Genomic DNA, 25,989 nt, shown 5'->3' on the forward strand with positions numbered 1-25,989 from the left:
CCTTGCTCATAGTATTACGAATCGGCACCGCCGCATGAAATCTGGTAGTCACCCGCTGTATGTAATGGCTTTCACTCAAGACTCCTGAAACAGATTTTATGAACTCATCAAAAAAAAACATATGTAGCGCATAAGTAGCTGGTCGGCATATCAGTTACATAGGCACACTGTTCCACTACGCTTCATCCATATTAGTAGCCGAGAGCAGTCAGCTGGGGGAAAGATGACGAGACATCTGCAGTCGCCTTTTGGCGCAACTTGGCAGTAGCAAACTAGTCGATCCGTATTAGTAGCAACTCGGATTTGCGTTCTAGGGGGGTAAACATGACCTACCTTGCGGTCGTAGAAGGCCTGTGCTTTGATTTTCCTCTTCTCCTCAAGGCGATCAACAACATCTTTATAACCCCATCCGACCTCATGCGATAGCCGCTACATTGAACCCACATCAGCATCTTTTTCATTATCAGTAATTGAAGTCAAACGCACCTTAACTGTGCAATACTTCCTTCCGGGCTTCAACCTTAACACCCTCAAAGCTTCCGGAACAACCATGCGTTTCTTGCGATCATATGGGGGGGGAACCCCTTCGTAGAGCTTGAGCCTCTCAAGGGCAGCAGCTCCTCGAGGAGTCTTGTGGGGCGTCATACCTCGGATAGCCCGGTAGAGAATTTTCGAGGGAGCGCGGTGGTGAAATGGACCAGACTTTTTGGGGTTTACGATATGACGCTTGTGAAGGAAGTTGTGGTAACGGAGCTACGAATGAAGCGGCTCGTAAGAAAACTTTAGAACACCTTTCAGACATGTAGCATACCTTGTTCCGGAAGAAGCTGCCAGAGATATTGATCTCTTCGCATCTTACAACGACAATCTTCTGGCCAGAGAGGATTTGCTTGGAAATAATAGAAGCTAAGCGTCCAAGGAGATGGCCCTTCCCATCAATCACGATGTGGGTTGAGGAGAAGGAAGTGGCCATTGCGAAGTCTGTGATACCGTGAATTGAGTAGAGATTCCAGAAGCTGTAGGGTGCACAAACCTAGAAGGAGTGGCAAGCGGGTCCAGGATGTTAGGGAATGTGTTTTGGTCAACGTATACAACGACAGGCTCACCTTGAGGAGTTGAGCAATTACGGGCAGGTCAAAGATAAGCCACCAAGTAAACAGCCAAACCTTATTCTTGTAATATGTACAGTGGTATCGGCAATTTCCGCCTGGGTTGTACCAGACTCGCATCAGATTCCCATGTTAGCGGTGCGGAAATAACAACGGCCCGTCTGCCGACCGTATCGATAAACCGGATATCGGATACCACCTGAGGTATGTATACTTGTATGTTTTCTTTCTTATTCACCTACTGGCGAGGTGCTATACTGTACCTGAGTTATCTAGCAGCGTAGTCAGCCAATCATAGCTTCTTGTTCATGCTTTCAAAAGTGGCTTATCATTCAAAAAATTGTGGCCATGAACTAAATTTAAATAACGAGATGTGGTAGTTGCGGGAATTTCTTGTGGCCCAAAACCCCGCCGTTTGAAGAGCGGAGAGTTTTATCTTGACAAGCTCGATCCGGTAAGAGCGACTTTCCCCAGGCCTGGGAGCTCAACCATCGAACGGACTAATAGGTATTCCTTTAAACTTCCCACTAAAGTCAACTACGAATATGTGCCCAGAGTGATAATAGTCGGCCTGTTTCGAGGCATCCCCACCAACAGACCCACAATGTGCAGAAGTGATGTACAGCTGGTCCAGGTTGGGTCCTAATGAATGGAACAGATGGTTCGTGAAGATTCATGGTGCCTGTAAAATGGTAAATCACCTCCGAAACAACACGATGTGACCTTGAAAACGGTCGGGAAAACGACCTCGAAATCGGGAGTTCCGGACCTGTTGAATCTTACGATGCGCGATCCCTCCCATCTGTATGAAATTCGGCGTATGAGACTGGAGATGAGTCAATAGACCTACCTGGCGGACCAGACACCGCCCTCTGTGTCGAGACACAAGCCATCGCACACGCCGCTGTATCCGAATTCACGCGCATCCGTGAATACTCTTCGATTGGTGATCCTACCCGTCTCGATATCATAGTCATATACATAAATAATATTTGCCCACGAATCGGTGAAATAACTGCAGAGCGCATCAAGTTCACGAATTGAAAAAACAACCATAAACTCACAAGAGTTTCTCATCGAGACTCCATCCCAGCCCATTGGAATCCTGTGAGCCTTAAATGAGCGCAAGAAGTCATCTGTGAGAGAGTATCGACGAACTGTGAATGGACCCTCATCCACAATGACACCACTGCCGTCTGAAGGATCATATCTGTAGAGTTTTCCGGGAACCTCGTGCTTCGGTGAATAAACAGTACCTGCAAAGTATCGTCCGCGGCTATCACAAGCCCCGTCATTGAAACGGGAGAGACCAAGGATTTCGGTTGGTAGGGGGCGTGAAAGGTACTCCACGCCCAATGGAGGTTGGAGCAAGGCGAAACCTTCAGCAGTCGTTGCAGCAAGTGCCTATCAAATGTGTCCATCACGGCCCGATGTCAAGGGTGAACGGAAATGAAAATACCCCGGATTTCCCCCGTCTTAGCGCTAGACTGGTGATGGGGACGGTGTACTCGTCGCTCGTAAGGGCATTGGTTAGTGTGTTGAAGTGATGAACCTATGCGTTTGTCAATACCTACGAGTCAAAAAACATGAATTGTACAGACCTTACGCTCCTCAATGTCCACAAAATGCAAAGTCGAAGTCTCTACATCATAGACAGGGCCTAATCAATATCACTCGTCAAAAGCAGCTCGAAATGAGCACTCGTGTGGAAGGACCTTCTCCCAAAGTACATCCAACCTCAAGTAGAGGGGTATTGACAACAATTCGGGCTAGAGACATTTGATTTGATAAAGAAGTGCAGAGTCAAGGTCAGGAATCCGTATAGCACAGTGATCAACGACATATCATTTTATACGGTGCCCCCTTTGGTCCACATGGTATGTAGGGGACGCAACTCAAACAGGAAGGAAAAGAGGTACGGCCTACCACGATCAAATTCCTTAGATGGTCATAATCGTAAAGAAGCGGCAACGAAGTCAGCAGGTATCGGTTTCCCCGCACAATGTATGACAGAATGGTTTATTGATGACAAGGGACAGTAACAGGGAGATTTTAGTGAGCTGAAGTAACAGGGTTGAGTAAGGAGTTGATGAGGCATTAGGGTACGACCCACCTTCGGGTGTCTTCGCAATATAGTCAATAGCTGAGGGTAAGAGTTGAGTCTCAAGTCATGGACGGAACTGGCAAAGCTCACCCTGCTGCACTGTTTGAATTTCATCTGCCTCTGCATCTGGAATTTCTATCGCAAACTCCTACAATCCATTGCGATCAGGGAATTGGTAAGAAATATGAATATGTTCAATACCTCTTCTACTGCCATGACGACTTCGACTGCATCTAAACTGTCCAGTCCGAGGTCTTTTGAGAAATGTGAGGAGGTAGAGAGCTGCATTCAGAAATTAATAGAGTATTATCCAGAGTATGGTAAGGAACTGACTTTCAAAGCATCAACTTTTTCAAAACCTTTCAACACGTCCAGAACGCGCGCCTCTATATCCTGCTTTGAGAGCCCTGAAGCTGCTGCAAACGCGCGAAACGGTGACTGCCTGTGAACGCGAAACGCAGAAAAGGCATGACGAGGGAAAACAGACGACCTTGTAGCAAGACGAAGGAAAGACATTAGTAAACCCAGAAACTTGCGTTGGCGACGGTCAAAACCTCAAGTACGATTTCAAATTTCAAACTCCGCACCCGGTTCCCGTATAATACGCGTCTCGACCAGCTTGACCAGCTACTGTAAGACGTACACTATGAAACATGGCGTCGCATTTCGAAAACTTTCACGGCCCACGGCCCACAGGATGCTTATGTTGAGGTCAGTTAGTTCATGTTAATTTCTGGTTTATACTTATAGTTCTAGCTAGGAATCTAGTCACTTCTCTTTTCGAACACGAACAAATCAGGACAACATTACCGAAAGCCAGAGAAGCTGCAAGATTTGCCGAGAAGGTTTCTTATACTTTTTCGCGCTACTCCAAGGAAATAACCGAATCTGTAAGATAATCACGCTAGGCAAGAAGGGAGATCGGGCGGCGCAGGTCAAAGCCTCCTCATTACTCCTCAAGGCAGAGCTCGTACCCAAGTTGTTCGGAACATTCGCTACCCGCTACGCTGAACGTCCAGGAGGCTACACCAGAATCCACAAGTTCGGTAACAGGCCCGGCGACAATGCACCCAATGCAATCTTGGAATTAGTGGATAATCCCAGGGACTTGCGCTTTGAAATGACATCACGAGCTATCGGTTGGGAGCTGTTGAAGGAGAAACTTAAGAAGGAAAGCCCCTCGTCGTTGATCCAAAGCGGTGTGCACAGTACCCAAGAGTTCATAAAAGCGGAGCGACAGATAGAGTTCGGGCAAGCAGGGGGAAGGCTGAGACCGAAAACTCGGTGGAATCTGCAGAAAGTCCTGCGGTTCAGGGACGACTCTGCTGCAATAAAAATGACACGAAAAGTTGGAAACTACGCAGTACGTGTTTATATATATATTTTTTACTCCTCCATACTCAATTTCACCTAGGACCATCTTCTGGCAACTCCGGTAGCAGCACAAAGGTTATCTAATGAATGGCGGTACAAAAAACAGGACTCTCTGGCAACACCCTTTCGAACTCGCGCTGGGCATATGGTACCGGGAGAAACACGAAACGCTCTTTACCTTGCACGAGGTGCTCTTGGCGAGCAGAAACCCACATCAATGCCATTGCTCACTGCAGAACATATATTTGGGCAAAGGACAAAGCGCGATAATTGAATTTTCCTGATACTTCAGAATTTGTCGCAAACGATCAGAAGGCACTGGCAGCTTGGAGATCATCTGCATTAAGCCAGTCGGCTCCGGATTCTGCGAGCTGCCTCCATACACTATTACGCGCGCTACTGGGCCACCCTGGTGTATCCCAGAATCGTGCTTTGATACCAAGTGAATGTGCTTCCTGTAATAATCGATTCAAATTTGCCAATTGATCCTCCGTGATATTTCCAATGCCACTCCAGGCAACTGCTAAACTGTAGTCTGTGCTCGCAATTGGGGATAAAGTGTTATCCCACTTCTCTGAAGTACTGTTCAGTTCGGCGAGCGGGGCATCATAGAAGAAATCCCTTGGCAATGAGGCTTTCACACTGTCGAGAGGCGTGTTTCCTGTTCCAACGACTGTGACCGTCGACGTTTTCAAGGTTCCATTAGAGAACGTTGTCAAGTAGCCTCGTCTCCTCAATGGCTCAAGTGCTTGTAGGACAAACGGGAAAGTTCTGGTTTCCAGTGTTAAGGATGATGTTACACGAACAAGGAGTTGCTACTTGCTTTTCTCCGTCTGTTTTGATATCTACAAGTAGTTGAAGCGGTGTTCCGCTTGAGGTATCAAAAACGCCACTGGGAAAAAAGAACGTTAATTTGATGGTTCAAAAAGAGCTTTCCACGGTACCCACTTGACGCTAGAACCATTGATAGTGAATTCGGTGTCAGGATTCTGAGCAGAAATGATCTCGACAAGGGGTTGAACATATAATGCGTCAAAAGTTCGGTCTCTGGTCAATGCCTCTATCTCGTGTCCGACCTGTATGGAAGAATTCGTGAGCACTGGGATCATGATTGGAATTGGGAAAGAAGCTCACATATAGGGTTTCGTTGACCAGCCAAACATCGGCCTCAACGCTAGCAACCCCGTAGCTCAGAGCGGTCAATAAAGGAACCTCCCGCCAGTCTTGATCAAACTCGAGTCAAAGCCCGTCAATATTGTAATGAAGCACTCACAATCGTTATGAGAGTGTATCGCTTTTGGGATAATGCCTTGCGTAAACTGCGTCGGATATCGTAACAGGGAAGAATTACTCGATTTCAAGGAAGAAATCTCCTGGAGGATTCCAGGTTCTGCCCTGACATGAGTTGATGTGACTGCTGCGGTTACGAACAAACGGAAAAGATGCATACTTAGTGGGCCCTGTCATAATATGTATTTATATTACGAAAAACTGTGGTAAAAATAAAATCTCAATGTCGCGCACGTGACATGTCGCAAAGTTATATCGGCCTTGTAAGCGGAACGTTTTTGATATCCTCAAAATACCTTTTTTCATCCGGCGAGTTATATTTCTTGAAAGGCGGCATTTTACGACATGAATTCGCCCTTAAACCTCCCTTACTTGGTACCTGCTACAGAAACGTTTTAAGTATTATAAACCCCGATTGCCTGATTTTACCTTAAAATCCCTTAAGTACAAGCACTTTTGACCAGTTTCGGCAAATTTGGAACATGTGTTGAGCCGAGCTGAGAAAACGTATTGCTAAAGTCCCATTTGACCACAGCGTCCCGAAGAGTCAAGTAAGGATTCCACTCGTCGTGCCACTACTCAAGAACAGAAATACTCACTGACAAACTGAAATTTGTGTTTGGAGGTTAGATGGTCTGCAATGTTGTCATTCCATGGAAAATGTTAAAAAATCTCGACCAAAACGTCGTTGTTAAGAGTTGAACAACAGGAACTTATAACGATGGACATGGGGAAATATAAACCAAAAAGGTACAGATACATAAGCAATAAAAAGTGAGCGACTGGATTGAGCAACGCAAAGCACGGTAGACTGGAGAGTATCATGGAGAAAACTTGCCATTATTCCGCAATGAATCCGTTACATTCTTTATCCCAACATTGGGAGCATCCCTTTCTAAAGCCGTGGATGCAGCCCTCCAGACGTCGTTCCATATCGAATCGTCAAGCTTGTTATCGCGAGCGATTTCTTGGGACGTCGCATTTTCTGTCCATGAGACGCCGGCTCCTGATAGTCCGTCTATTGACCACTGTCGCATAGCCTGAGCTGCAGAGGAGCCGAAGAACATCGAACCAGAGGGAGTTGAAAAAGAGGAAACAGCAGAGGTTACATCAGCCCCCGAGACAGAGCCAAAGATGGCGACTTCGATAGACGGGATGCTGGAGAGCGATTTAGCAATGAATCCGTTGTCTGGCGGGGGCGTGCCACGAGCTAAGAGGATGAACTGGATGAGGGACATGGCAAGGTTGACATCCGAGATTGAAAGGAGGAAGTTGAGTATCACATGATTGACGTTGTTGACTGTGCCATGATCTCGGGGATTAGCAATGAATGGAGTGGCCTCCAGAGTTTCTGAAAAAGGGCCGAGAGCACTGAGAAGTTCACCAGTGTGTAGGATCGCTCGGGGATATACGTCTTGGCGCAGCACAACGGCTTGTTTGCCGGTTCCGGCATGCGAGTCAATGAAAGGAAGCCGAAGACGGAGCACATCAAGCACTCCATAAATAGGTCGACCAGGAAAACACGATATGTCGAAGCTGGATGCAGGACTAACCGCGGATAGACCAAATACCCCCTGTTCAACCTTGTTGATCCTGTCTATTACCGACTGATTCAATCCCGAATAACACCCGAGCGGCGGTGGGAATGGCGAGTTGGAATCATTTCTCATGAGAGATGTCAAAGGTTTAAAAGTCGCATCGAAGGGGAGTAAAATGGGGGCAGAAGTTATCGCGGATTTGAACGAAGGAAGATCCTCTGGTCGCTGCTGGAGAACGGAACTCCAATAAGTGGAAAGCGCAGTCTGCCGTTGGGTTGAGGAAGCTACCGCTTGGTTCAGTAGTGGTCGCACCGAAAGTCTAACGCACTCACCAAAAGCATAGCTATACATGCGATTGAGGGCATCGAGGGACGCTCCGCCAACTCTTCCGATCTGCGCATTCGATGGCTGTCCATTGTTCACAAACGTAACACTGGGTTGAGTTACCGTCTGTGAAGCAAAGTTGAACGTAAAACCGGACGCAGAAGTCGAAAACGCGTTCTTCTTGTCCTCTACGACACCGTCGGAGCTGCCTACAGATGACCAAGGCGCATTTTGTAGAGCCTTTTGCATATTCTGAACTACCTGCACATCCTGAGTCTGTAACACAGTCCACAATAATGCTGAACGCGCCCATTGTGTTCGATTAGGAGAATCAACGAACTTGAGGCCAGGTGCAGCATCGATTAACAGCGCTTGTGACCCACAATCACTGCTCGACGTAGCCGCGTGGGCTAACCACAAGGAATTATAAGTTGAGGATAAAGTATAGTTTGTGCTGAACGCATCATTCATCAACGGTATTGCATCGATCACTGCGCTAGCGAGGGCGTTACAACTTCCCGCGGTCGATGGTATACAAACACAGGTCGCATCTGCAATCAACGTCAGGTTGTGTTTCAGGTCATGAGTGAAAAATTCTACGCACTGAGATCACAAGCCATGCCCGTGAACTGGCCCGCGCATTTGGGAGTAATCGGTCCTTTACGGCTGACAGTAACACCAACACCCGCTCCAATGGCTGCCCCTGCAATGATGATGAAAAGCACCAGGATCACACAATACCTTTTTCTGTTTGCTGGTAACACGGATCTCTGATGGCTGCCGTCGGTTGGGGCCAGGGGTAGAGTATTACGTGGTTGCAAAGGGTGCTGGGAGATCCCTCCACTCCTCAAGGTCGTTAGAGCAGAAGTTTGGCTTTCGAGCTTTTTGATAGTGAAGGAGGATCCCACGCTTTGATGAGGATGATAGCCTTTCTCAAGCAACTCATTCAAAGTCTCCGCACGGGCAGCCAAATCAGACAACTGTAATTGAGCTTCCTCTCTGCGGTCCGTTATTTGGGCAGCTATCGGGATCGTGGGAACAGGTGGTAGAGGTTTCGTCTTTCTCCAAGGCAATACACGGGCAACACCGGCAGATAACCTGGATATGACAGAAGTGGCAATGCTCCTCGAAGAATGGAAGGACTGTCGGGATTGACTGTGTTGAGAGAAAGGAAATTTCCTTGTGTGGTGTTGAGGATAAGAACTAGTCCCATGGTCAACAAGTGCTTTGTCTTCTCCATCGCTCGGTTCCGACTGCCCAACATCTGGACTGAGTCTGTGGCTGGTTCCAGGAACGGTGCGCAATGTTGCAGGTGTTGCTCCGATCACAGGTATCGGAGAATGCAAAGCTTGCGATCTGCTAGCACCCACAGGCGGTATGATGGCGGGTGCTGGTTCAACAGTGGATACCATAGTACCTGTGTCGTCTGTTATCAGGCCGAAACTCTCTGGTATAGGGGAGTATGGACTGGGAGCTGGTCGTGAACCGACTGGACGCTGGGAAGGGTATTTGCGATTAGGGGTTCTGGTAGAAAAATTGGTGGCGGCAGAGGCCGGCGAATTGGCACTATGGCTTGCCGATATGAACTGACGGGAAGGGGGAGGATAGGTCATCTCTGAAAAAGCGCTGATTGCGTCGCTATTGATAGACCGACGAGTGCTGGCATCCGAGCTTTCCTGGAGTAAGGAGGTGATGAAGGAAGTTGAAAGAAGGCGGTCTTCTGTAGCATCCACATCGATACTAGATGCACCCTCATGCCAATCATGAGGAGAAACTGAGCGAGAATAGGGCGTATCGAGAGGTTCTATCGGGGGCTTGAACGACGAATTCTCCCTAGGATTCCGTAAACGTTTTAAAGGAGGGACTGGGTTAGGTCGAGGTGTTGCGGACGCTGAAATTGTTGATCTGGTAGGCGTACTGGGTATAGACGAGGGAGGCTCAGGGAAAGCTGAGTAGCTTATCGCACTCTCTGCCACTCCCGAGGCATTGGTGTCTGTTGAAGTGGCGGAAATATGTCGTTTTTCAGGCTGCGGCCCGGTCTGCGTCCTATGGGACATCGAGCCTCCTGCATTCCTCGACGAAGGACAATCTGAAATAATGGGAGTGAAAACCCTGTGAAAATCCTGTAGGACCGTGGAATGCTCCTGGCAACTTGCAAGCGACGTCGCAACAAGCTCAGTCCCTTGTTTCAGGTCCGTCACCCATATCATGATGGCGCTTCCGTTGTCACACCAATAGAGTACACTTTTGTAGCAAACACAGTATATTTAGCGGCCTATGGGGAGAAAAAGTAGGATACTGTCTCTTGCAAATCCGTCTGTATGAATGTTGAGAAAGAAAAAAAGAGACGTGGTTCGGGGGAGTGAACATGACAGGTCATCAACAGTCGAGCAAAAATATAAATGGCGTGATATAATAGTGGGGGTAGTACAACCACTTTCCCTCTCTCTCGAGTTTGCATCCGTCTTGACAGCTTTATCAGGACTTCATGCGATAATGCAGCCAGTCTTCTTCTTTTTCTCTCCACCTCGTACGGGTGGGTGCACTATATTGGAAAGAGAGTCATCAAATCAAGCACTGTATACGTGTCGAGACAAGAACTCACAAACCGCCCGGATCGCTTCGTCAAACACAGTCTTCAGACCCTTTTGAGTCAGTGCAGAGCATTCTAGGTATTTGACGGCGTTGATATCTTTGGCCATCGCAACACCCTGTGAGTACTGAATAGGTGCCATACGCCTGGGAACGCATGTCCGTCAACCCTAACACCTTCGTATTGCTATTGACGTACCGGTCTCTCAGCTTCTCAATGGTAGCTGGGTCTTCACGTAGATCAAGCTTCGTGCCAACGAGAACAATAGACGTCTGGGGAGCATGATGAGATATTTCGGGATACCACTGGGAAACGTATGTATCAGAAGGTAGTCTTGGGTTCATAGTTTCACGATACGCACCTTGGTCCGAACGTTCTCATAACTTGGGGGGCTAACCAGGGAGAAACAGATTAAGAATACGTCCGTCTGTGGATAAGACAAAGGTCGAAGTCGGTCGTAATCTTCCTGTCCGGCCGTATCCCAAAGACCGAGAGAGATGGTTTTGCCGTCCACCATAACGTTTGCAGAATAGTTATCAAAGACTTTTCAGAGCGTAAGTTAGTCTGCACATCTTTGAAAGGAGGGGTTGCCCCTACCTGTTGGGATATATTCACCCTGCACTGACATGAGCTAACGTTCTATGAAGTAGAGGGTGATGACTCACTGGGAAGGCGTTGGTCGTGTAAGAAATGAGGAGACATGTCTTCGTGCTCTTAATCAGTCCGGATTCCCATTTGCGGACGACTAAGTCTTCACCTTTCCAACAGCACCGTCCCCTACAACCACACCTGGGAGTTCGTCAATGAAGAGCCCAGTCGACGCCGAGAATATCACATACATTTAATGGCCTGCATACTGATCAGGTTCAAGCGCTGCTTTCAGTCTGGTATATTATTATCGTCTTGGAAGCGAAGAATTCGATGCAACGTTTGAACGATGGACGAAGGTAGATGGATCTAAGCGTAGCGGCAAGGGCGAAAGACGATTGAAAAAAAAAGGCGGGTGAGCGAAGTCGATGTTGTCTGAAAATGATGATACCCACCTTTACGAAACTTGTGAACTAGGAGGAGAAACGGTGTACGGATAAGAGGGATACAAAGTGTAGTAACCCTAAGGGTTAGTCCAAGGTGCCGTCTTTCACTTCGTTGATGGACGTTGTGCTGATATAAGCAATCATAGGGCTGTACACTTCCTTTCTTGTGTTCTTTTGCAGCATTATATTTAATCGCACAAGTACAATAAGGCGACTAGGATAAATACAAGAAGGTAGGTGGAAACGAAAACGCAATTCCAGGCGACATCGAAATGAGGGAGGAACGAGGAAAGGGGGTACCATACAGTGGAGACAGGGGGAGATAATATAGGAGAATTGGACACCGGGATACAGATGGCTTCCCCGAAGCAGGGGTCCTAGATACGTGAACAAGCGAGAAGAGATCAATAATATACAGTAAGATGCTAAGAGGCAGAGTAAATCAGCAAAAAGACACGGGCGGGAGGGAACAAGATTTATGATGGGCTTGTAACCCTCCGCTTCTTGCGAGGCCTGATAGATTTTGTAGGAGAACTATCAAGAGAGCTACAAGTATTGACCTCAATGTTTTCCGGTGAAGGACGATCAGAGTCAGGTTTGCCATTCAACGTGAATGGTTCAAGAAGACCAATGCCAAGGCCACGTGCAGGGTAAGTATCACGTCGTAGGACGGGACTTTCTGCATATGTGGATGGTAGAGATTCATTTAATGGAACAGCCGCTCCACCAACGAAAGGATCCGCTGGCAATGGAGGGGTCACTCCAAATGCCCAATCATCTGAAACTTCTGATAACGTCTTCCTATGTATGCATGTTGGTTTGCGACTCAAAGGTGACTGCCCCAACGGTGAGTCTACTAGATGCGAAGAGATTGGGAATCGGGGGAACGAGCGGCGGGTTTTGATGTTACTATCGGGTGTCCCGAGCGTATGCAAGGGGGTTCGAGTACCTAGACCCTTGGTGTTTCCTCCTTTGCCCAGTGCGAGGAGGGGACTATCTAAAGACTTCGTGCCGAGTTCTCCGGCCAGAAGGCTGAGCGAAAGGTTGCGGGCACTGGAAAGAGGATTACTGGGACTATCCCAGCGCCAAGGCTTTTCTGAAGGAAGTCGCGGGGAACAGTGTCGGAAGGAAGGAGTGAGAGAAGGGTCGTACGGGGAACATGAAATGTGGTCAAGCGATCCGGGCGTTTTGAGTGAAATATCATCAGATCCGCTTGCGGGATCCGATAGACGGGCGTGTGGGGTAAGCGGTGGTGTTGGCGTTGGAAAAGGTTGCTTCGAGCACCTCTCACTCTGTTCACATGACTCCAGGTCGTTGTTTTGACTGGTAGACGGTGTATCATGAGAGGAAAGCGGAAGGGCAGTGCGGAATCGAGATTTCTGTGAAGGGTCATTACTCAGACCTTGGGGGACGACATCGATGTTTACTATTCTGTCGTGTTTAGGCTGCCTGTTTTCCTCTATTCACATGCAAAGTTAGAACAAGAACAAGATGATATCCAACGGCACTTACTTGTCGCTCCGGTGCCTCTTCCTCTGGGCCGTTCGGGCCCTTCACGACGATTGGACATGGCGATTTTGTGTTTCTCAAAAACATGTCTTCTCCACATACTCTTTGCATTCACTCCAGCGTATGTCCTTCGACAAAATGTGCACCGTAGACGGGGCTCTTCTCCTTCGGGCCAACCATCTACACGACACTTCAGATCTTTCTTGCGAGCTGGACACCAGCCACGCGGAGGTTCTAGAGATGTGGGATATGCGATAGTTCGGGGGTTTGTTGGTGCTGTCTCTTCATAACTGACGAAGTCAGTAGCATCGAGGAACCATTCGGGATTTTCCGCCATCACGTTGTATGTCAGGCCTTCTGGATATTTATCGATTCCAGGAAATTTAGTGAACGGCGGATGGAGGAAAAGCGTGTTGGGATCGTTTGGTGAAGGATCCATGACGGTCGTGAGCAAGACATGGGGATCATTTCGAAGATGAGGGTGTGAGCGCGGCATATGAGAAGCTCTTGTTCTTGGAGGAGCCACCGGATGAAAAGAGGAAGCTGCAGTGGTAAACAGCTCAGATGTTGAGGAATAGGTTCGTTTTAGAGGAAGAGAGGAAGAAGATGTGGAGGAAGATGCGAAGGAAGATGCGGAAGCTGAGAAAGATAGTGAAGTACATAGAGGAACACGAGTTGTAAATGGAGTAGCCTGGGCAGTTTGATCTTGAGAATAGGCCTCTACACCGTCCTGGCTGGCCATAGTCGAGTTAGACACGGTTGAGCGCGGTTTGAAGGTGATGGACAATAGGTAAACGAAGTACAAACTCCGACTCGGACTCCGACACCGCGTCAGCTCGCGTCGGTCACGTGTACGTGTACACTCCAAAAAATTATTTGCAAGTCGCCCTCGACGCCTTATGTAATTTATTCTACTTTTATTTCCCCCCTCCGACCATGGGCAAGGCTCAGAAGAAGAGTGGCAAAGGACGTCTCGATAAATATTATAAACTCGCCAAGTATGCACGCTGATACGTCCTGTTATCAGTTTCTAAGTTTTACCTTTCAGAGAACAAGGATATCGAGCCCGTTCTGCATTCAAGCTTATTCAACTCAACAAAAAGTTTTCATTCTTGGAATCTTCGAGATGCTGTATAGATCTCTGTGCTGCCCCGGGAGGCTGGTTGCAGGTTGCTAGCAAATTCATGCCGGTTAATAGCGTTATTGTTGGTCCGTCTTTTGTGAACCCCAACTCCTCACCGCATACTCATCTTCTTCCTTCATGCAAGGTGTCGATCTCGTTCCTATAAAACCCATTCCCCGCGTGGTTACTTTCTCTGCAGATATTACAACCGCCGGTTGTCGAAATCTCCTGCGTGGAGAACTAAAAGACTGGAATGCCGATGTTGTCCTCCACGATGGTGCTCCCAATGTCGGTACCGCTTGGATTCAAGATGCCTACGGTCAATCTGAACTCGTGCTCATGAGTTTAAAACTTGCTGTGGAATTCCTGATAAAGGGCGGGACATTTGTCACGAAAGTTTTTCGGAGCGCCGACTACAACAACCTTATTTGGGTATTCAATCAATTATTTGGCAAGGTGGAAGCCACGAAACCTCCTTCTTCAAGGTATAATACTTGAATATCTTGCTTAATCATGTCAAATACCCAGGCTTCATCAGGAACGTCTCTGCAGAAATTTTTGTCGTATGTCGCGACTTCCTTGCTCCCAAATACATCGATCCCAAGTTTCTGGACCCGAAACACGTCTTCAAAGACCTCGCAGCCTCCGTACCTGAGGTTGGTAAAGCTTTGGTTACGCACAACGCTCAGGCAAACGTGTTTCAACCCGATAAGAAACGTCGTCACCGTGATGGTTATGAGGATGGAAATTACACGCTCTTCAAAACGATGCCTGTTTCGGAATTTGTCAAGGGATCGGATCCGGTCGCCATTCTTGGTTCTTACAACAAGATAGCATTCGAAACACAGGAGGAGAAGGAGTAAGTGGCTTGGTTTCTAGATCATTGAATATATCTCCAACCTGTCGTCAGGTGGCTGTCACTGGATATCACTACCAATGATGTGAAGGCGAACTGTGAAGACCTCAAAGTTCTTGGAAAGGGCGATTTCAAGATTCTCATAAGATGGAGGTTAGCCCTCCGCGAAGAGGCAAGTTCCGCTTGTCTCAATTTGTTAACCAGTTTCAGCTGAGGAATCTATGACACAGCTGGGATTGGACATAAAGACAAAATCAGCAGAGGAAGCAACAGAGACCGTAGAAATCACGGAAGAAGTTGACGAGGATCAGGCAATACAGGAGGAGGTTGGCGTTATCATATATCCACTGCTATAAGGCCTAATTTTACTCCAGCTCGAACGACTCAACGCCGAAAATGCAGCCAGAAGGAAACGCGAAAGACGTAAAGCGAACGAAGTGCGCCAACGCACAATACAGCGGATGCAACTCCAAATGACCGCTCCGATAGATATCGGTTTGGAACAACAGGACGCTGCCCTTGTCTACGGTCAAGACGACATTTTTGATCTCAAGAATACAGAGAACGGGATGCAAAAGAAGGGTGGGATGTCGAAATTGATCGGAGAAGATGGGACGATAGTGGCGGAGAGTGACGACGAAGAGGGTAATGAAAGGCTCAGCGATGATGATGCTCTTGATGAGGTTTTGGACTCAGAAGAGGAACGAGAGGAGAAGGCGCGAAGCCTCGAAGCCGAACTCGATGCTCTCTACGACGACTATCAAATCCGCTTAAGAGAAAAGGACGCGAAATTCAGAGTGAAAGAGGCACGAGAGAAGCACAAGTCACGGGAAGAGTGGACAGGCATACAAGAGAATCAAAAAGACTCTGATGATGAACCTGAGGAGGAAGGTGGCTATGACATAATGCATCAGCACGTAGACGACGGTTCCTCGAGCGATGAGAGCGATGAGGACGAAGCTCAGCACCCACCTACAAAGAGAAGAAGAGCTGACTCTTCGGGGCGGAGTCTCATCGCGGATTTAGCTGAACCCAAACCTTCCGTGAGTCAGGCATCCAAAGTCTGGTTCAGTCAAGACGTCTTTGCGGAAGTCAACGATGCAGATGAAGAGGACGAGGAGGATGAGGACAAAGAAGAAAGCGACGGAGGTGAAGGTGAAGACGAGTCCGATGGAGAAGATGGAGAGATCAATGATGCAGTAGGTAATCTCTTCTATCGTGAACCCCACATCTTGACTGCTTGGCGGCAGGATGAGAATGACTTTGAGATCGTTCCGCACGAAGCGGAAGAAGACGCGGAGATGTGGGATGTCTCGAACGAGAGTGAGGACGCACTGAAACGGGCATATATTAAAAGTTCGTTCTACCTGCAGTGCGTTTACCCTTCAACTAACCCTCGCCATAGAATATGGTCTTGTCACTCCGGAAGCACTCACCCTGGCTCAGCAACTGGTGAATCGGGAGAAGACCAGAACGCAACTCATCAACGACGGCTTTAACCGGTATTCTCTCAACTCGAAGGACGGGCTACCATCATGGTTCCTCGACGACGAGCAGAAACATTACAAACCCAACATTCCCGTTACGAAAGAAGCAATCGCTGCGCTGCGTGCGAAGCAGAGAGCGTTGGATGCTCGACCGATAAAGAAGATTGCCGAAGCAAAAGCGCGAAAGAAGTACAAGACTGAGCAGAGACTCGAGAAAGCTATGAAGAAGGCCGAAGGAGTAAATGCAACCTCGGACATGACGGAGAGGGAGAAGGCGCAGGCGATAGAGAAACTGATGCGTAAGGGAATGTCTTCGGGGCACAAGAAGAAGGAGGTGAGGCTGGTTGTTGCGAAGGGAGCCCATAAAGGCATACAAGGAAGGCCAAAAGGTGTGAAGGGGCGCTATTTCATGGTCGACTCGCGCATGAAGAAAGAGGTAGGTCTCTCTATGTTTTGCACTTTCGCCATCTCATGAGCAAATAATTAGGTGCGAGCTAAGAAACGAAGGGAAAAGGCGGATAAAAAATGAAATCTCAAATAAAATATATTGCGTTGATATTTTGGGATAACTGTTTTACCCCCCTACTTTCTGCAAAGCTCGGTGAAGCTCTGGGGGAGTGTGAAGGGTGTCATGCAGAAAAATGTGCTAGTCAAAAATCATCGTCAACTATTAAAGGACTTCGCACTGGCATAAAAGTACTGGTCACCAAGAAGATGCCTCCCTCGGAAGGCAATCTTACTTGCACGAAAACCACCGACTAGAGTGATGATCTAAGGGCAGTGAGCACTTGTCATTGAATTCAGAGTCACAAACTTCATCCGATGCGATCAAATCCATTGATCAAAATTACCGACACTAAATTTCTGAGGTTGAGGGTAGGAGTGGTAGCGAAGGCTGCGAATGAATTTGGGTCGTTGCACGAAGTGAGGGCATGGTACTGATCACCCATTTATAGTTCCTCGCGTTTCAGGAAATTAAGCTCGTCGTCTTTATCTCCAAGTGAATCCTGTGAAGAGAGGAAAAAAGCAGTGTGACTAGGTCTAGCACGGTGATCATGTCCTTGATGCTCACGCCTGTTCACGTCAGTCGAGAGCATCTTTATTTTATACCTGACTCGAATATCCCTGGTCTAGGATCGCGGCTTGGAGAGGCTTGGAGTCGTGGTCATACTGTCACGGTTTTCAACCTTCAACTCTCTTCTTGTCACCACCATGCCAGCCGATTTTGGTCTATCGGTTCGACTCTTTTGTGTGAGGTCCTCGACTCAGGACATTCAGCGGTTAGCCAAAGCACAACAAAGGAACGGATACGAGCTAAAAAAAGTCAGCGTCCTTTTTTTTTTCACTGGTTGCGTTGCGGTTCGTAGAGAGTGATGGCTACAGAGGTCGAAAATTGTTCTGGAACGGCCAATATCAACGTTTCCTCAAAGCGGATGTGATTAGAAGAATCACGATGAGACGATTCGTTCTGGTTCACCTTTCCACTTCGACATAAACATACAACGAATGACACACACTTGGAGAACTGCCATCCAAATCTGGTGCTTCGATGGGCCTAATGTGCCTCACCATCCGTATTCAAGGACTCGACACGATGGTTCTCGTGGATGCAGCAGCTCGACACTGGTAGCCGACGGGATGGCTATGTCGTAGACCCAAACGATTTCATTGGGACTGTCAATCAAGAACCTGAGTAGGAAAGTGTTTCATTGAAGGCCTGCCTAGTTCAAATTATCAAGGTACATTCAGAGCAAGATAAAGAATCGGAAAAACCAAAGATTACTTATTGCAACTAAGTACTCAGATGAGAATCCCAACTTCGAAGGTTGTCTCCAAGCTTAAGGTCACTTACAGTCGCGTAATCTGGTTGATGTAAGGTAAAATAGAAAGCACGTGACCCATTTTTTTTTCTCCATCTCCTCACCATCGCGTTCACCTGTAAAATGCCTGGAACGACAACAGACAATATCGACGATATTGATTACTCAGACATAGAGGCAAAGTACATAACAGTCCTTTTTGTTTCATCTTCGGTTCTCACCTTCGCGCAGATATCGTGTAGAATACGATGACAGTTTCGACAACACACTCATCGTTGACAATATTCCACTAATTGACAAGTCAAAGCTCGAGAAGCTTTTGGTGAAAATATGCAAAGAATTCTCTCGCAAAGGTGCTTCAATCAAACCAGACGATATCGTCATGCCTTGGGACGACTCAACTGGGAAGAATAAAGGGTAAGTAACCAAGTCATGCTCCTCGGATATCTGGTATTAATGAAGATCCACTAGCTATCTCTTCATCGACTTTCGAAATGCAGATGAGGCTAATCTTGCACTTACGGCCATGAACAACCATCCTTTCGATTCCAAACATACCTTCAACGTTAACCGTTTCACCGACGTAGAAAAATATGCAGAAATGGATGAAACTTACGTCGAACCCGAGAATGAAGAGTTTATTCCCAGAGTCGGTCATTTCTGCCTGTGCCTGAAATTTAAACCAATTTATTGTCTCGTAGGAACATCTCAGGTCCTGGTTAGCTGATCCTCAAGGCCGTGATCAGTACGTCATCTACCGGGCAGAGGAGGTTGAGATTCATTGGCATGGAAAACCCTCTCAGTGTGAACTTGCCCATAAACCAGTATGCAACCCACACCTTGAATCTCGAATCTTGATCTAAAACCTCGTCTTTCCAGGGCTGGGGTGGCTTTTTGTATGTGGCGTGGTCTCCCCTCGGAACTTATATGGCCACGCTTCATAAGCAAGGTGTTCGTCTATGGGGAGGTGAGAACTGGAGCCCACAGCAGCGATTTGCACACCCGTTCGTTAAGCTCATCGATTTCTCACCCTGCGAGCAACACCTTGTCACCTGGTCCAACGAGCCCATACATGTCCCTGAAGGTGCACTTCAAGGGCCTCAATACTTCTCACCGGAAGACGAGGGGAATAACATTGCAGTTTGGGATATCAGAACCGGCCATCTCCTTCGTACTTTCTCTACAGGTCCCGAGCACGATACCCCGGTCAACGGGGTTAAAAGGCAAATGCAGTGGCCAGCATTGAAATGGAGTCCCGACGACAAGTTTGTCGCGCGAGTAACTTCGGGTCAGATGATTAGTGCCTACGAACTGCCGGGTATGGGCCTTCATGGGAAGAAAAGCTTGAAGATTGATGGTGTTGTCGACTTTGAGTGGTGCCCCTTCAGTGACAAAGATAGGGATGAGTTCGAGAAGGCAACGACTAACGGAACCGGTAGCAAAGGCGGCAAGAAGGCTCCCGAGAACATGTTGGTTTACTGGACCCCCGAAGTATCCAATCAGCCCGCGCGAGTTACACTCCTTAGCTTCCCAAGCCGGACTATCCTTCGACAAAAGAACCTCTTTAATGTTTCTGAGGTGAGTCCGTTCTTCGGCCGGTGCCGTCCATTCGTTCGCCTCATTTTCTGTAGTGCAAGCTGTATTGGCAGAATCAAGGAGATTTCCTTTGTGTCAAGGTAGACCGACATACGAAAACAAAAAAGTCAATCTTCTGTAACTTGGAGATATTTAGAGTTCGCGAGAAGGACTTCCCGGTTGAAGTTGTGGAACTAAAGGGTAAATTTGTCGAATTTGTCGAATTTGCGATACTAAATCAGTTATAGATACCGTGACTGACTTTTCATGGGAACCGAAGGGTGAACGATTTGCCATCGTCTCTACCAGTGATCCCAACCTTGGAAATTCGGGTGCTGGGATTACAATCAAAACTGACGTCAGTTTCTATCAACTGGACCATGGCAAAAATGACTTCAAGCTACTGAGTGGGTTTTCTTTTACCTCCACGCTATGGGAACCTGCTGAAACCAAAGGAACGGATAGAAACTTTAACAAACCGTACAAGTAACGCCATCCGATGGTCCCCTCGCGGTCGCCATGTCGTCCTTGCTACGGTTGGTTCATCGACGAAGTCGGAACTAGAGTTTTGGGATCTTGACTTCAATCGTGAAGATGCTGCCCGTGGAGAAGGCCAAGTAGCAAAAGAAGATTGGGGCAATAGTATTCAACATCTCGGAACAGCCGATCATTACGGTGTGACAGACGTGGAATGGGATCCCAGTGGGCGTTATCTAGCGACCAGTGCGAGCGCGTGGACGCACACGGTATGACCTCTTTCATTTCACGAATTCTCTCAAGTAAAACTATCTGTGCCTCTAGCTCGAAAACGGTTACGCAATATGGGACTTCCGCGGGCAGGAACTAATGAAACAAATTCAAGATCGTTTTAAACAGTTCATCTGGCGGCCTCGTCCCCGCACGCTTCTGACCAAGGAGCAACAGAAGCAAATACGCAAGAACCTGCGAGAATACAGCCGTGCTTTCGATGAGGAAGATCAACGGGAAAGTGAGACCGTGAACACTGAGCAACTCGCTCTACGCCGCAGACTTGTCGATGAGTGGAACGCTTGGCGGGCTCGTTGCAAGAAAGACCTTGCCGAGCAGCGGTTGGAAAAGTCCCAAGATCTAGAATCGGAGGAGGACAAAGAGGAAATTGAGGTGTGGGTTGAAGATGTGATTGAAACGATTGAGGAGGAAGTAGCCGAATGAGGATATCATGGTGCTCACACCACCGCGTTGTGTACCTTGTATGTGTGTAAATGACTCCCATGCGAAAATTGAGTTGTGATTGCTATCGACTCTCACCCGGGAAGAAACCACGTCTAAATTCTTTACAAGAGGTGCACAGATACCAAATATATTTCTTGTAGCCCACGATTTTCGGGCACGCGAGATATGGGAAACTGGGGCACTCCTGATGCTAATAATTATTTACCTAGAAAAGAATGGAGAATCCCGCGGTGCTAGGATGATTGACGCACGCCTGGGTGAGTTCTACGAAAAATCATTCTCAACACCCGTTCTCCAGGTCAACTTGCTCTGTGAATGCCCATAATGTACCGACTGTCTGGTATGCAAATGCAGAGCCGATAATGCCGAGATCCGAGTCAGGATTATCTTATCAGACCACATCGACCCATCGCTCTCTTTTGCTTTCCCCATCTTATTAAAACTCGTCGCTCTCTTTCCTTGCTCTTTCCCTCAAATTTGTCTCTTCAATGACTTCACCGGTTTTAACTGCCTCTACATCTACGACCTTGTATGCTGTCCCCTCTAAGGAATGGGTCATACAACCGAAACCAAAGCCAGGTCGGAAGCCCAAGAAGGACGCAAGCGCGACCCCCGTCGAGGACGTAAGTAATCTCTGTGTGTGAAGCGAGAAGCAAAGTTCATTTTGATTCCATAGCCGGACGGTAAGGGTCGCCGAGTTCAGAACAGGTACGCTAATCAACCACCCGTCTTGTTTCGTATTAAACGTTCTGGTAGGGCTGCTCAACGAGCCTTTCGCGAACGGAAGCAGTCACAGCTTGCAGAACTACAGGCCCGAGTTCAATCATATGAACAAGGTGAAATCGAGCGCAACGTCGCTCTCCAAAACATTGCCAAACGTTTAAAGGAGGAGAATGAGTCTCTTCGTCGGGAGAACACCATGCTCAAGGAAACCATCGACAAAATGGAGAAGGAGTACCATAACGGATTTAATACCGACAAAAAATGGTTGAAAGATGATTCTCCTACCGCATGTTCATCGCGGTTTACAGCGAGGAAACGCCCTAGGATCGACGATGACTCGCAGGACACGATCACGCTCTCCCACATTACACCGTCGTTCTCCTCGGCGTCGCCCGTATCCATGGCCTCTTCTCTAGAATCTTCGCACTCACCCTTCTCTCCAATCCCGTTAGACTCTCCTCGAGGTAACCCACCCCTCCACAATCTCATCAACCTGTCTCTTCCTGAGAAAGGAGACAGTTTTGTCAGTTCCGTGCTTCCTGCTTTCAGTGGCTGTGGGCTCTGTAGCGATGGAACATCCTGTGTTTGCCGCGAGGCCCTACAAAATCCCATAGCAGTGGCACCTCCACCTCCTACCCTGAAAATCGAGGCGTTTGAGCCGGCGCAGCCTCCCACTATCATCAGGATCGGGTCTCCAATGGCCTCTACAATCCTAGATAACCTTCCAGAAGTCAAACCAGCTGTACCTCTTCGCCGCCGACACAATGGAGCTACGTCGAATCCTATTTTTACTGTAGTTTCTCTTTCATCTGGGGAAAAGCCCACTTGCTCTGGCGACCCCGACAATTGTCTCGCCTGTGCCGACGATTCATTTGGGAAAGCATTCTGTGCAGCTCTCGGCGAATCGATTGCAGCACAGTCATCTATGTCTTCGTCTTCTTGTGGTAATTGCCCATGCGGACCACGCAATTTCGGAGTGAACCCTGCAGTCGTCAGCCTTTCAAGTTCTCCCGATTCACTTTCTCCCGCCCCCACGCCTCCTCCACCCTGCAACGAGGACATGGAAACGATACCAACAGACGATGCATGGAGACAATTGAAGGCACACCCAAATGTCGCCTTCGCAGACCTCGCGCTTCTGGCTGATGTGGTTGCAAGGCGTTCGAAGTGTACAGGTCCTCGAGTCGTGATATCTCCAGCTCCTGGCACTGTCACACCTGAACGTGTGTCTTCTCCAGCTGGTGGCGACGCGCAACCTATTCTTTTAACGGACCCTCATGCACACTATCGCGAGCAGGAGCGGGCCCGAAGTACTTCATCTCCTCCTCCACAACTTGTACCCCAGGAGATATTGTTGAAGTGTGGCCAAGAGAGGGTCCGAGAAGTCCAAGCCGCTGGTGTTCGCGATGCACTCCGACTGCTCGACGCGAAGTTCTCGTGAAGCATTTTTGCATGATTGTCCAAAACTTATTCGTAAACTATTGATTATCTCTAGCGCATTACTCAAACTGGTTCATTTTATCAGCAATCTTATTTGTACATCCATCTTGTTCCACAATATAACGTTCCCATGCCTTCAGAAGTCGAGCGATTTGCTGGTGCATTGCAATCCGTTCAGCTCTCGAAAGTGGATGAAGTGATCTGCGGTCATGACCCTGTATTGAGCGAAAAGCTGAAGCAAGCTGTTTCAGCGGCACTGAACGCAGGTTTTCAGGAAACGGTTCGATATAACGCCACATTATTATCAGAGTCCGTCTGGCCATAACATATGCACCGACAGCAAAGAACGCACTCGATACGGCATCAATGGCCGCTATGTCAGGTCGAATATCGCATTCAATCATCCTCTGGAACGTTCTAATGGCTTGCTCAGGATGACCTTGACGAGCATATCCAGCGATCAGAATCGTGAACATGACCACGTTGGGTTTTATCCCGATCTCTGCCGCCGACCTCAGTACGTCTGTCGCTGCCCGCAGATCTCCGTATCGAGCACATCCCTCCATGAGAGAACTGAAGTGATACTCGGTGGGTTTGTGTCCCCGCGAAAGCATCATCCTGAAGACGTCTCGCGCAGCGTCAACGTCGATCTGATTTCCGGCCACTTGCTTCATACGCAAACCTGCCACAACGCCATCGAGCTTGACGTTTCGCTTCGCCAGGTCCTCTAGAACAGGTCGCAAAGCACGACGGTCTACTCGTCGCAAAGGCACAATGCCCGCTACAGGCTCATGAATTTTCGACTCGGATAATGAACTTGAAGGCACCGAGGGTTTCGGTCCTCTAGTTCGGTTGAATCTGGCAGCGATAGAATTCCATCCAGATCCGAAAGCCAAGAACCGCTCATGACGGATAATGGAATTGAGGATGGGATGAAGATGCCGTATAGTAGGTTGAATGTGAATCTTGGATGAACAGAGTTTGAACAGTAGGCGCACAAGTTCCTTGGGTCGAGAACCTTTCCGTCCCAAGTACGCAAGTAGAATCTCGACAGTGCTCGCGTTTGGTGAGATATTGTTGGCATGCATAATCTGCATCACACCCTCAACACAAAGCAGTCCACAAACGGGTAGCGAGCCCTTCAGTAATGCGTTCATGATGCGATTAGTCGGCTGCACACCAGAAATGTGTGAAGGGAGGTTGGAAGTGTGGTCCGGCCTGAATGGGGGGAAAGCCTCCCACGGAAACTGACGCGGACCACACATGTCAGAGACCAGCTTTACAGCCGTAGCACCCTGTTCTGATGCGAACAGAAGGTGAATCAACGATGCGATTGACTCCGCATTCATGGGAATATCAGCGGACATCATGGTATTAAAGACTTCGAGAGCTTGGGAGTGTGCACCGACAGAGATTAAATGGTTCATGAATATAGAATACGTTTCCGCGTTAGGGATGATGGGATTCGAGAGGCGATTCTGTGAAAGTGGTGAGCGGTCGCCGTCGCCCGGGATGGTGGTACCCCCAGATACGCCATAGACGATTTCGGCGATGGGAGTAGCGGCGATGGGACGGAAAAACGACAGTATCTCTAACGAGCCTGGAATGTCGTGGGCATCTAGCCGAAGTTGCATCAGATTGTTGAGAACCAGAGTGGCCATACCCTGACTCAAAGCCGAAAGCGACCTCAATACACGGTTTTGTACTTGTGTGTTGCAACCGAAAGCTCTGTAATATCTCGCTACAATGGCATGCGTAGTGTGATCTACAGGGATGCCAAATTGCTCCATTGTACCGAGTAATTCCTTCGCCCTTGCTAGATCGCGGTTGCGTATGCAACCAGAAACCAGCAGATGAAAACTCCGTCTGTTGGGTCGAAGTCGACTTTCGTGAAACTCTTTCAACATATGCTGAAGAAGATCGTGTCGGTCTAGTTCCACCAGGGCACGGACGCGCCAATTTAATAAACGAAGCGTAGTTTTTCCCGTGTGAGCCTTCCCTATCCCAATTATAGCAAGGACAAGGTCCCATCGTTGAACACTTGCAAGGAAATGGGCTGCACACTCGTATGCGGCCTGTCTGTGGTGACAGCCAAGGGTATACGCCAATTGAAGCACTCGAATGGCGAAATGGGGGACCGGGCGAAGAGCCATGGCTTCGGCGAGTTTCCTCGCACTTTCTCTGTTCGATAGATGTTTTGAAAGAGCCGGAGAGGCGCGTATTTTGTTCAATGCATCTTCCTCGCTGGGTATGCTGGATAGCAAGGAGAAGAGAAGGTCGGTGGGCAGATTTTGATACGGATACGAGGAATGTATCGCTGGCGTTCTGTTTGTCGTCAAAACCGAAGGAGTTGAGCCAGATACTTGGTTTCCGGAAGAATGAAGTCGGGATGTATCCAACTGAGGATTCACAGCAGTTGTGAGCGGACATCGACGAGATAGAGGGTATGAAAAGAGAGAGGATGTGCTGAAATTCGAGGGGAGCTTAGTGGTTGAGATGACCTGTTCGAATTGCTGCCTTCGACCCAAATAAGCTCTCCTCAGCATGGACAACCTACGAGAACACCACGAATAGAATGCGACCTTGAAGGCGACATCATCAGGAATGAATAACCCGACTTAGTGTAAGCAAACTTACTACCCGTAAATCTAGAGAAAGCAACGACGGCGACACATTACACGCCTCCTTGCACGCTTGGATTTTGATACGCCCTTCGCCGTAGCCCGTGTCGATGAGTGCGGGAAGGGTGAAAACTCTGAGCGGTCACGTGCTAGTGAACAAGCCGATGTTTGCCGCATATTAATTTACATAACAGGCGAAACTGCCTCACACGGGTAAGTACATCCAGTCAAGAGAAAGAGCATGGATTCTATCTTCT

At 48.2% G+C, this 25,989-nt stretch overlaps 12 protein-coding genes across 12 annotated transcripts; 4 read left to right on the top strand and 8 right to left on the bottom strand.

The window, feature by feature from the left end:
• Positions 1-191: 191 nt before the first annotated feature.
• CRP46 (60S ribosomal protein L16) lies at positions 192-973 on the bottom strand (the record flags this gene model as incomplete). The annotated part of the gene is made up of 4 exons (XM_043147071.1): positions 192-272; positions 334-429; positions 487-753; positions 812-973. The coding sequence occupies 4 exons, from the start codon at positions 971-973 to the stop codon at positions 192-194; spliced, it is 606 nt and encodes a 201-aa protein (XP_043015776.1).
• A 620-nt stretch (positions 974-1,593) lies between these two features.
• Positions 1,594-2,888, bottom strand: E1B28_001165 (uncharacterized protein; the record flags this gene model as incomplete). The annotated part of the gene is made up of 8 exons (XM_043147072.1): positions 1,594-1,751; positions 1,811-1,911; positions 1,960-2,124; positions 2,174-2,214; positions 2,268-2,513; positions 2,569-2,661; positions 2,711-2,769; positions 2,825-2,888. 8 exons carry the CDS (start codon positions 2,886-2,888, stop codon positions 1,594-1,596), a joined length of 927 nt encoding a protein of 308 aa, XP_043015777.1.
• A 273-nt stretch (positions 2,889-3,161) lies between these two features.
• Positions 3,162-3,729, bottom strand: E1B28_001166 (uncharacterized protein; the record flags this gene model as incomplete). Its single annotated transcript, XM_043147073.1, has 5 exons — positions 3,162-3,169; positions 3,223-3,252; positions 3,304-3,361; positions 3,415-3,495; positions 3,547-3,729. 5 exons carry the CDS (start codon positions 3,727-3,729, stop codon positions 3,162-3,164), a joined length of 360 nt encoding a protein of 119 aa, XP_043015778.1.
• A 45-nt stretch (positions 3,730-3,774) lies between these two features.
• Positions 3,775-5,307, top strand: E1B28_001167 (uncharacterized protein). Its single transcript, XM_043147074.1, has 4 exons — positions 3,775-3,924; positions 3,974-4,058; positions 4,109-4,576; positions 4,628-5,307. The coding sequence occupies exons 1-4, from the start codon at positions 3,860-3,862 to the stop codon at positions 4,859-4,861; spliced, it is 852 nt and encodes a 283-aa protein (XP_043015779.1). The 5' UTR covers positions 3,775-3,859; the 3' UTR covers positions 4,862-5,307.
• E1B28_001168 (uncharacterized protein) lies at positions 4,896-6,035 on the bottom strand (the record flags this gene model as incomplete). Its single annotated transcript, XM_043147075.1, has 5 exons — positions 4,896-5,358; positions 5,411-5,479; positions 5,536-5,663; positions 5,722-5,810; positions 5,861-6,035. 5 exons carry the CDS (start codon positions 6,033-6,035, stop codon positions 4,896-4,898), a joined length of 924 nt encoding a protein of 307 aa, XP_043015780.1.
• Positions 6,036-6,698: 663 nt separating this feature from the next.
• Positions 6,699-9,949, bottom strand: E1B28_001169 (uncharacterized protein; the record flags this gene model as incomplete). The annotated part of the gene is made up of 3 exons (XM_043147076.1): positions 6,699-7,699; positions 7,748-8,290; positions 8,344-9,949. The coding sequence occupies 3 exons, from the start codon at positions 9,947-9,949 to the stop codon at positions 6,699-6,701; spliced, it is 3,150 nt and encodes a 1,049-aa protein (XP_043015781.1).
• Positions 9,940-11,495, bottom strand: RAC3 (Ras- C3 botulinum toxin substrate 3). Its single transcript, XM_043147077.1, has 8 exons — positions 11,376-11,495; positions 11,172-11,289; positions 11,090-11,121; positions 10,998-11,036; positions 10,930-10,948; positions 10,694-10,875; positions 10,345-10,637; positions 9,940-10,284 (listed from the first exon to the last, which is right to left on the bottom strand). The coding sequence occupies exons 2-7, from the start codon at positions 11,185-11,187 to the stop codon at positions 10,365-10,367; spliced, it is 561 nt and encodes a 186-aa protein (XP_043015782.1). The 5' UTR covers positions 11,188-11,289; positions 11,376-11,495; the 3' UTR covers positions 9,940-10,284; positions 10,345-10,364.
• A 347-nt stretch (positions 11,496-11,842) lies between these two features.
• Positions 11,843-13,617, bottom strand: E1B28_001171 (uncharacterized protein; the record flags this gene model as incomplete). The annotated part of the gene is made up of 2 exons (XM_043147078.1): positions 11,843-12,825; positions 12,879-13,617. 2 exons carry the CDS (start codon positions 13,615-13,617, stop codon positions 11,843-11,845), a joined length of 1,722 nt encoding a protein of 573 aa, XP_043015783.1.
• A 166-nt stretch (positions 13,618-13,783) lies between these two features.
• E1B28_001172 (uncharacterized protein) lies at positions 13,784-17,032 on the top strand. Its single transcript, XM_043147079.1, has 10 exons — positions 13,784-13,873; positions 13,924-14,084; positions 14,144-14,483; positions 14,537-14,857; positions 14,909-15,026; positions 15,085-15,180; positions 15,229-16,053; positions 16,105-16,210; positions 16,260-16,777; positions 16,829-17,032. The coding sequence occupies exons 1-10, from the start codon at positions 13,812-13,814 to the stop codon at positions 16,868-16,870; spliced, it is 2,589 nt and encodes an 862-aa protein (XP_043015784.1). The 5' UTR covers positions 13,784-13,811; the 3' UTR covers positions 16,871-17,032.
• A 1,209-nt stretch (positions 17,033-18,241) lies between these two features.
• Positions 18,242-21,019, top strand: E1B28_001173 (uncharacterized protein). Its single transcript, XM_043147080.1, has 9 exons — positions 18,242-18,343; positions 18,393-18,578; positions 18,633-18,810; positions 18,863-18,985; positions 19,041-19,739; positions 19,793-19,937; positions 19,985-20,143; positions 20,202-20,482; positions 20,538-21,019. The coding sequence occupies exons 1-9, from the start codon at positions 18,285-18,287 to the stop codon at positions 20,925-20,927; spliced, it is 2,220 nt and encodes a 739-aa protein (XP_043015785.1). The 5' UTR covers positions 18,242-18,284; the 3' UTR covers positions 20,928-21,019.
• A 248-nt stretch (positions 21,020-21,267) lies between these two features.
• On the top strand, positions 21,268-23,346 carry E1B28_001174 (uncharacterized protein). Its single transcript, XM_043147081.1, has 3 exons — positions 21,268-21,571; positions 21,625-21,656; positions 21,705-23,346. The coding sequence occupies exons 1-3, from the start codon at positions 21,437-21,439 to the stop codon at positions 23,110-23,112; spliced, it is 1,575 nt and encodes a 524-aa protein (XP_043015786.1). The 5' UTR covers positions 21,268-21,436; the 3' UTR covers positions 23,113-23,346.
• On the bottom strand, positions 23,171-25,869 carry E1B28_001175 (uncharacterized protein; the record flags this gene model as incomplete). Its single annotated transcript, XM_043147082.1, has 2 exons — positions 25,749-25,869; positions 23,171-25,693 (listed from the first exon to the last, which is right to left on the bottom strand). Exon 2 carries the CDS (start codon positions 25,655-25,657, stop codon positions 23,171-23,173), a length of 2,487 nt encoding a protein of 828 aa, XP_043015787.1. The 5' UTR covers positions 25,658-25,693; positions 25,749-25,869.
• Positions 25,870-25,989: the final 120 nt, after the last annotated feature.

The sequence above is a fragment of the Marasmius oreades genome, chromosome 1 (assembly GCF_018924745.1).
Source record: "Marasmius oreades isolate 03SP1 chromosome 1, whole genome shotgun sequence".
NCBI lineage: Eukaryota > Fungi > Basidiomycota > Agaricomycetes > Agaricales > Marasmiaceae > Marasmius > Marasmius oreades.

What these genes read in the sequence shown, in the direction of transcription:
- E1B28_001167 (XM_043147074.1), top strand. Translation starts at nt 3,860, where the DNA reads ATGAAACATGGCGTCGCATTTCGAAAACTTTCACGGCCCACGGCCCAC. An exon ending in CACAGGATGCTTATGTTGAG is followed by an intron (nt 3,925 to 3,973) that starts GTCAGTTAGTTC and finishes AGTTCTAGCTAG; the next exon opens with GAATCTAGTCACTTCTCTTT. An exon ending in CTGCAAGATTTGCCGAGAAG is followed by an intron (nt 4,059 to 4,108) that starts GTTTCTTATACT and finishes CGAATCTGTAAG; the next exon opens with ATAATCACGCTAGGCAAGAA.
- RAC3 (XM_043147077.1), bottom strand. An exon ending in GGGACGGTGCTGTTGGAAAG is followed by an intron (nt 11,037 to 11,089) that starts GTGAAGACTTAG and finishes AAGAGCACGAAG; the next exon opens with ACATGTCTCCTCATTTCTTA. An exon ending in ATGAGAACGTTCGGACCAAG is followed by an intron (nt 10,638 to 10,693) that starts GTGCGTATCGTG and finishes TACGTTTCCCAG; the next exon opens with TGGTATCCCGAAATATCTCA.
- E1B28_001172 (XM_043147079.1), top strand. Translation starts at nt 13,812, where the DNA reads ATGGGCAAGGCTCAGAAGAAGAGTGGCAAAGGACGTCTCGATAAATAT. An exon ending in ATCAGGCAATACAGGAGGAG is followed by an intron (nt 15,181 to 15,228) that starts GTTGGCGTTATC and finishes ATTTTACTCCAG; the next exon opens with CTCGAACGACTCAACGCCGA. An exon ending in GAAACGGGCATATATTAAAA is followed by an intron (nt 16,211 to 16,259) that starts GTTCGTTCTACC and finishes CCCTCGCCATAG; the next exon opens with AATATGGTCTTGTCACTCCG.
- E1B28_001173 (XM_043147080.1), top strand. Translation starts at nt 18,285, where the DNA reads ATGCCTGGAACGACAACAGACAATATCGACGATATTGATTACTCAGAC. An exon ending in TGAAGTTGTGGAACTAAAGG is followed by an intron (nt 19,938 to 19,984) that starts GTAAATTTGTCG and finishes AATCAGTTATAG; the next exon opens with ATACCGTGACTGACTTTTCA. An exon ending in CGAGCGCGTGGACGCACACG is followed by an intron (nt 20,483 to 20,537) that starts GTATGACCTCTT and finishes CTGTGCCTCTAG; the next exon opens with CTCGAAAACGGTTACGCAAT.
- E1B28_001174 (XM_043147081.1), top strand. Translation starts at nt 21,437, where the DNA reads ATGACTTCACCGGTTTTAACTGCCTCTACATCTACGACCTTGTATGCT. An exon ending in GCGCGACCCCCGTCGAGGAC is followed by an intron (nt 21,572 to 21,624) that starts GTAAGTAATCTC and finishes TTGATTCCATAG; the next exon opens with CCGGACGGTAAGGGTCGCCG. An exon ending in GGTCGCCGAGTTCAGAACAG is followed by an intron (nt 21,657 to 21,704) that starts GTACGCTAATCA and finishes ACGTTCTGGTAG; the next exon opens with GGCTGCTCAACGAGCCTTTC.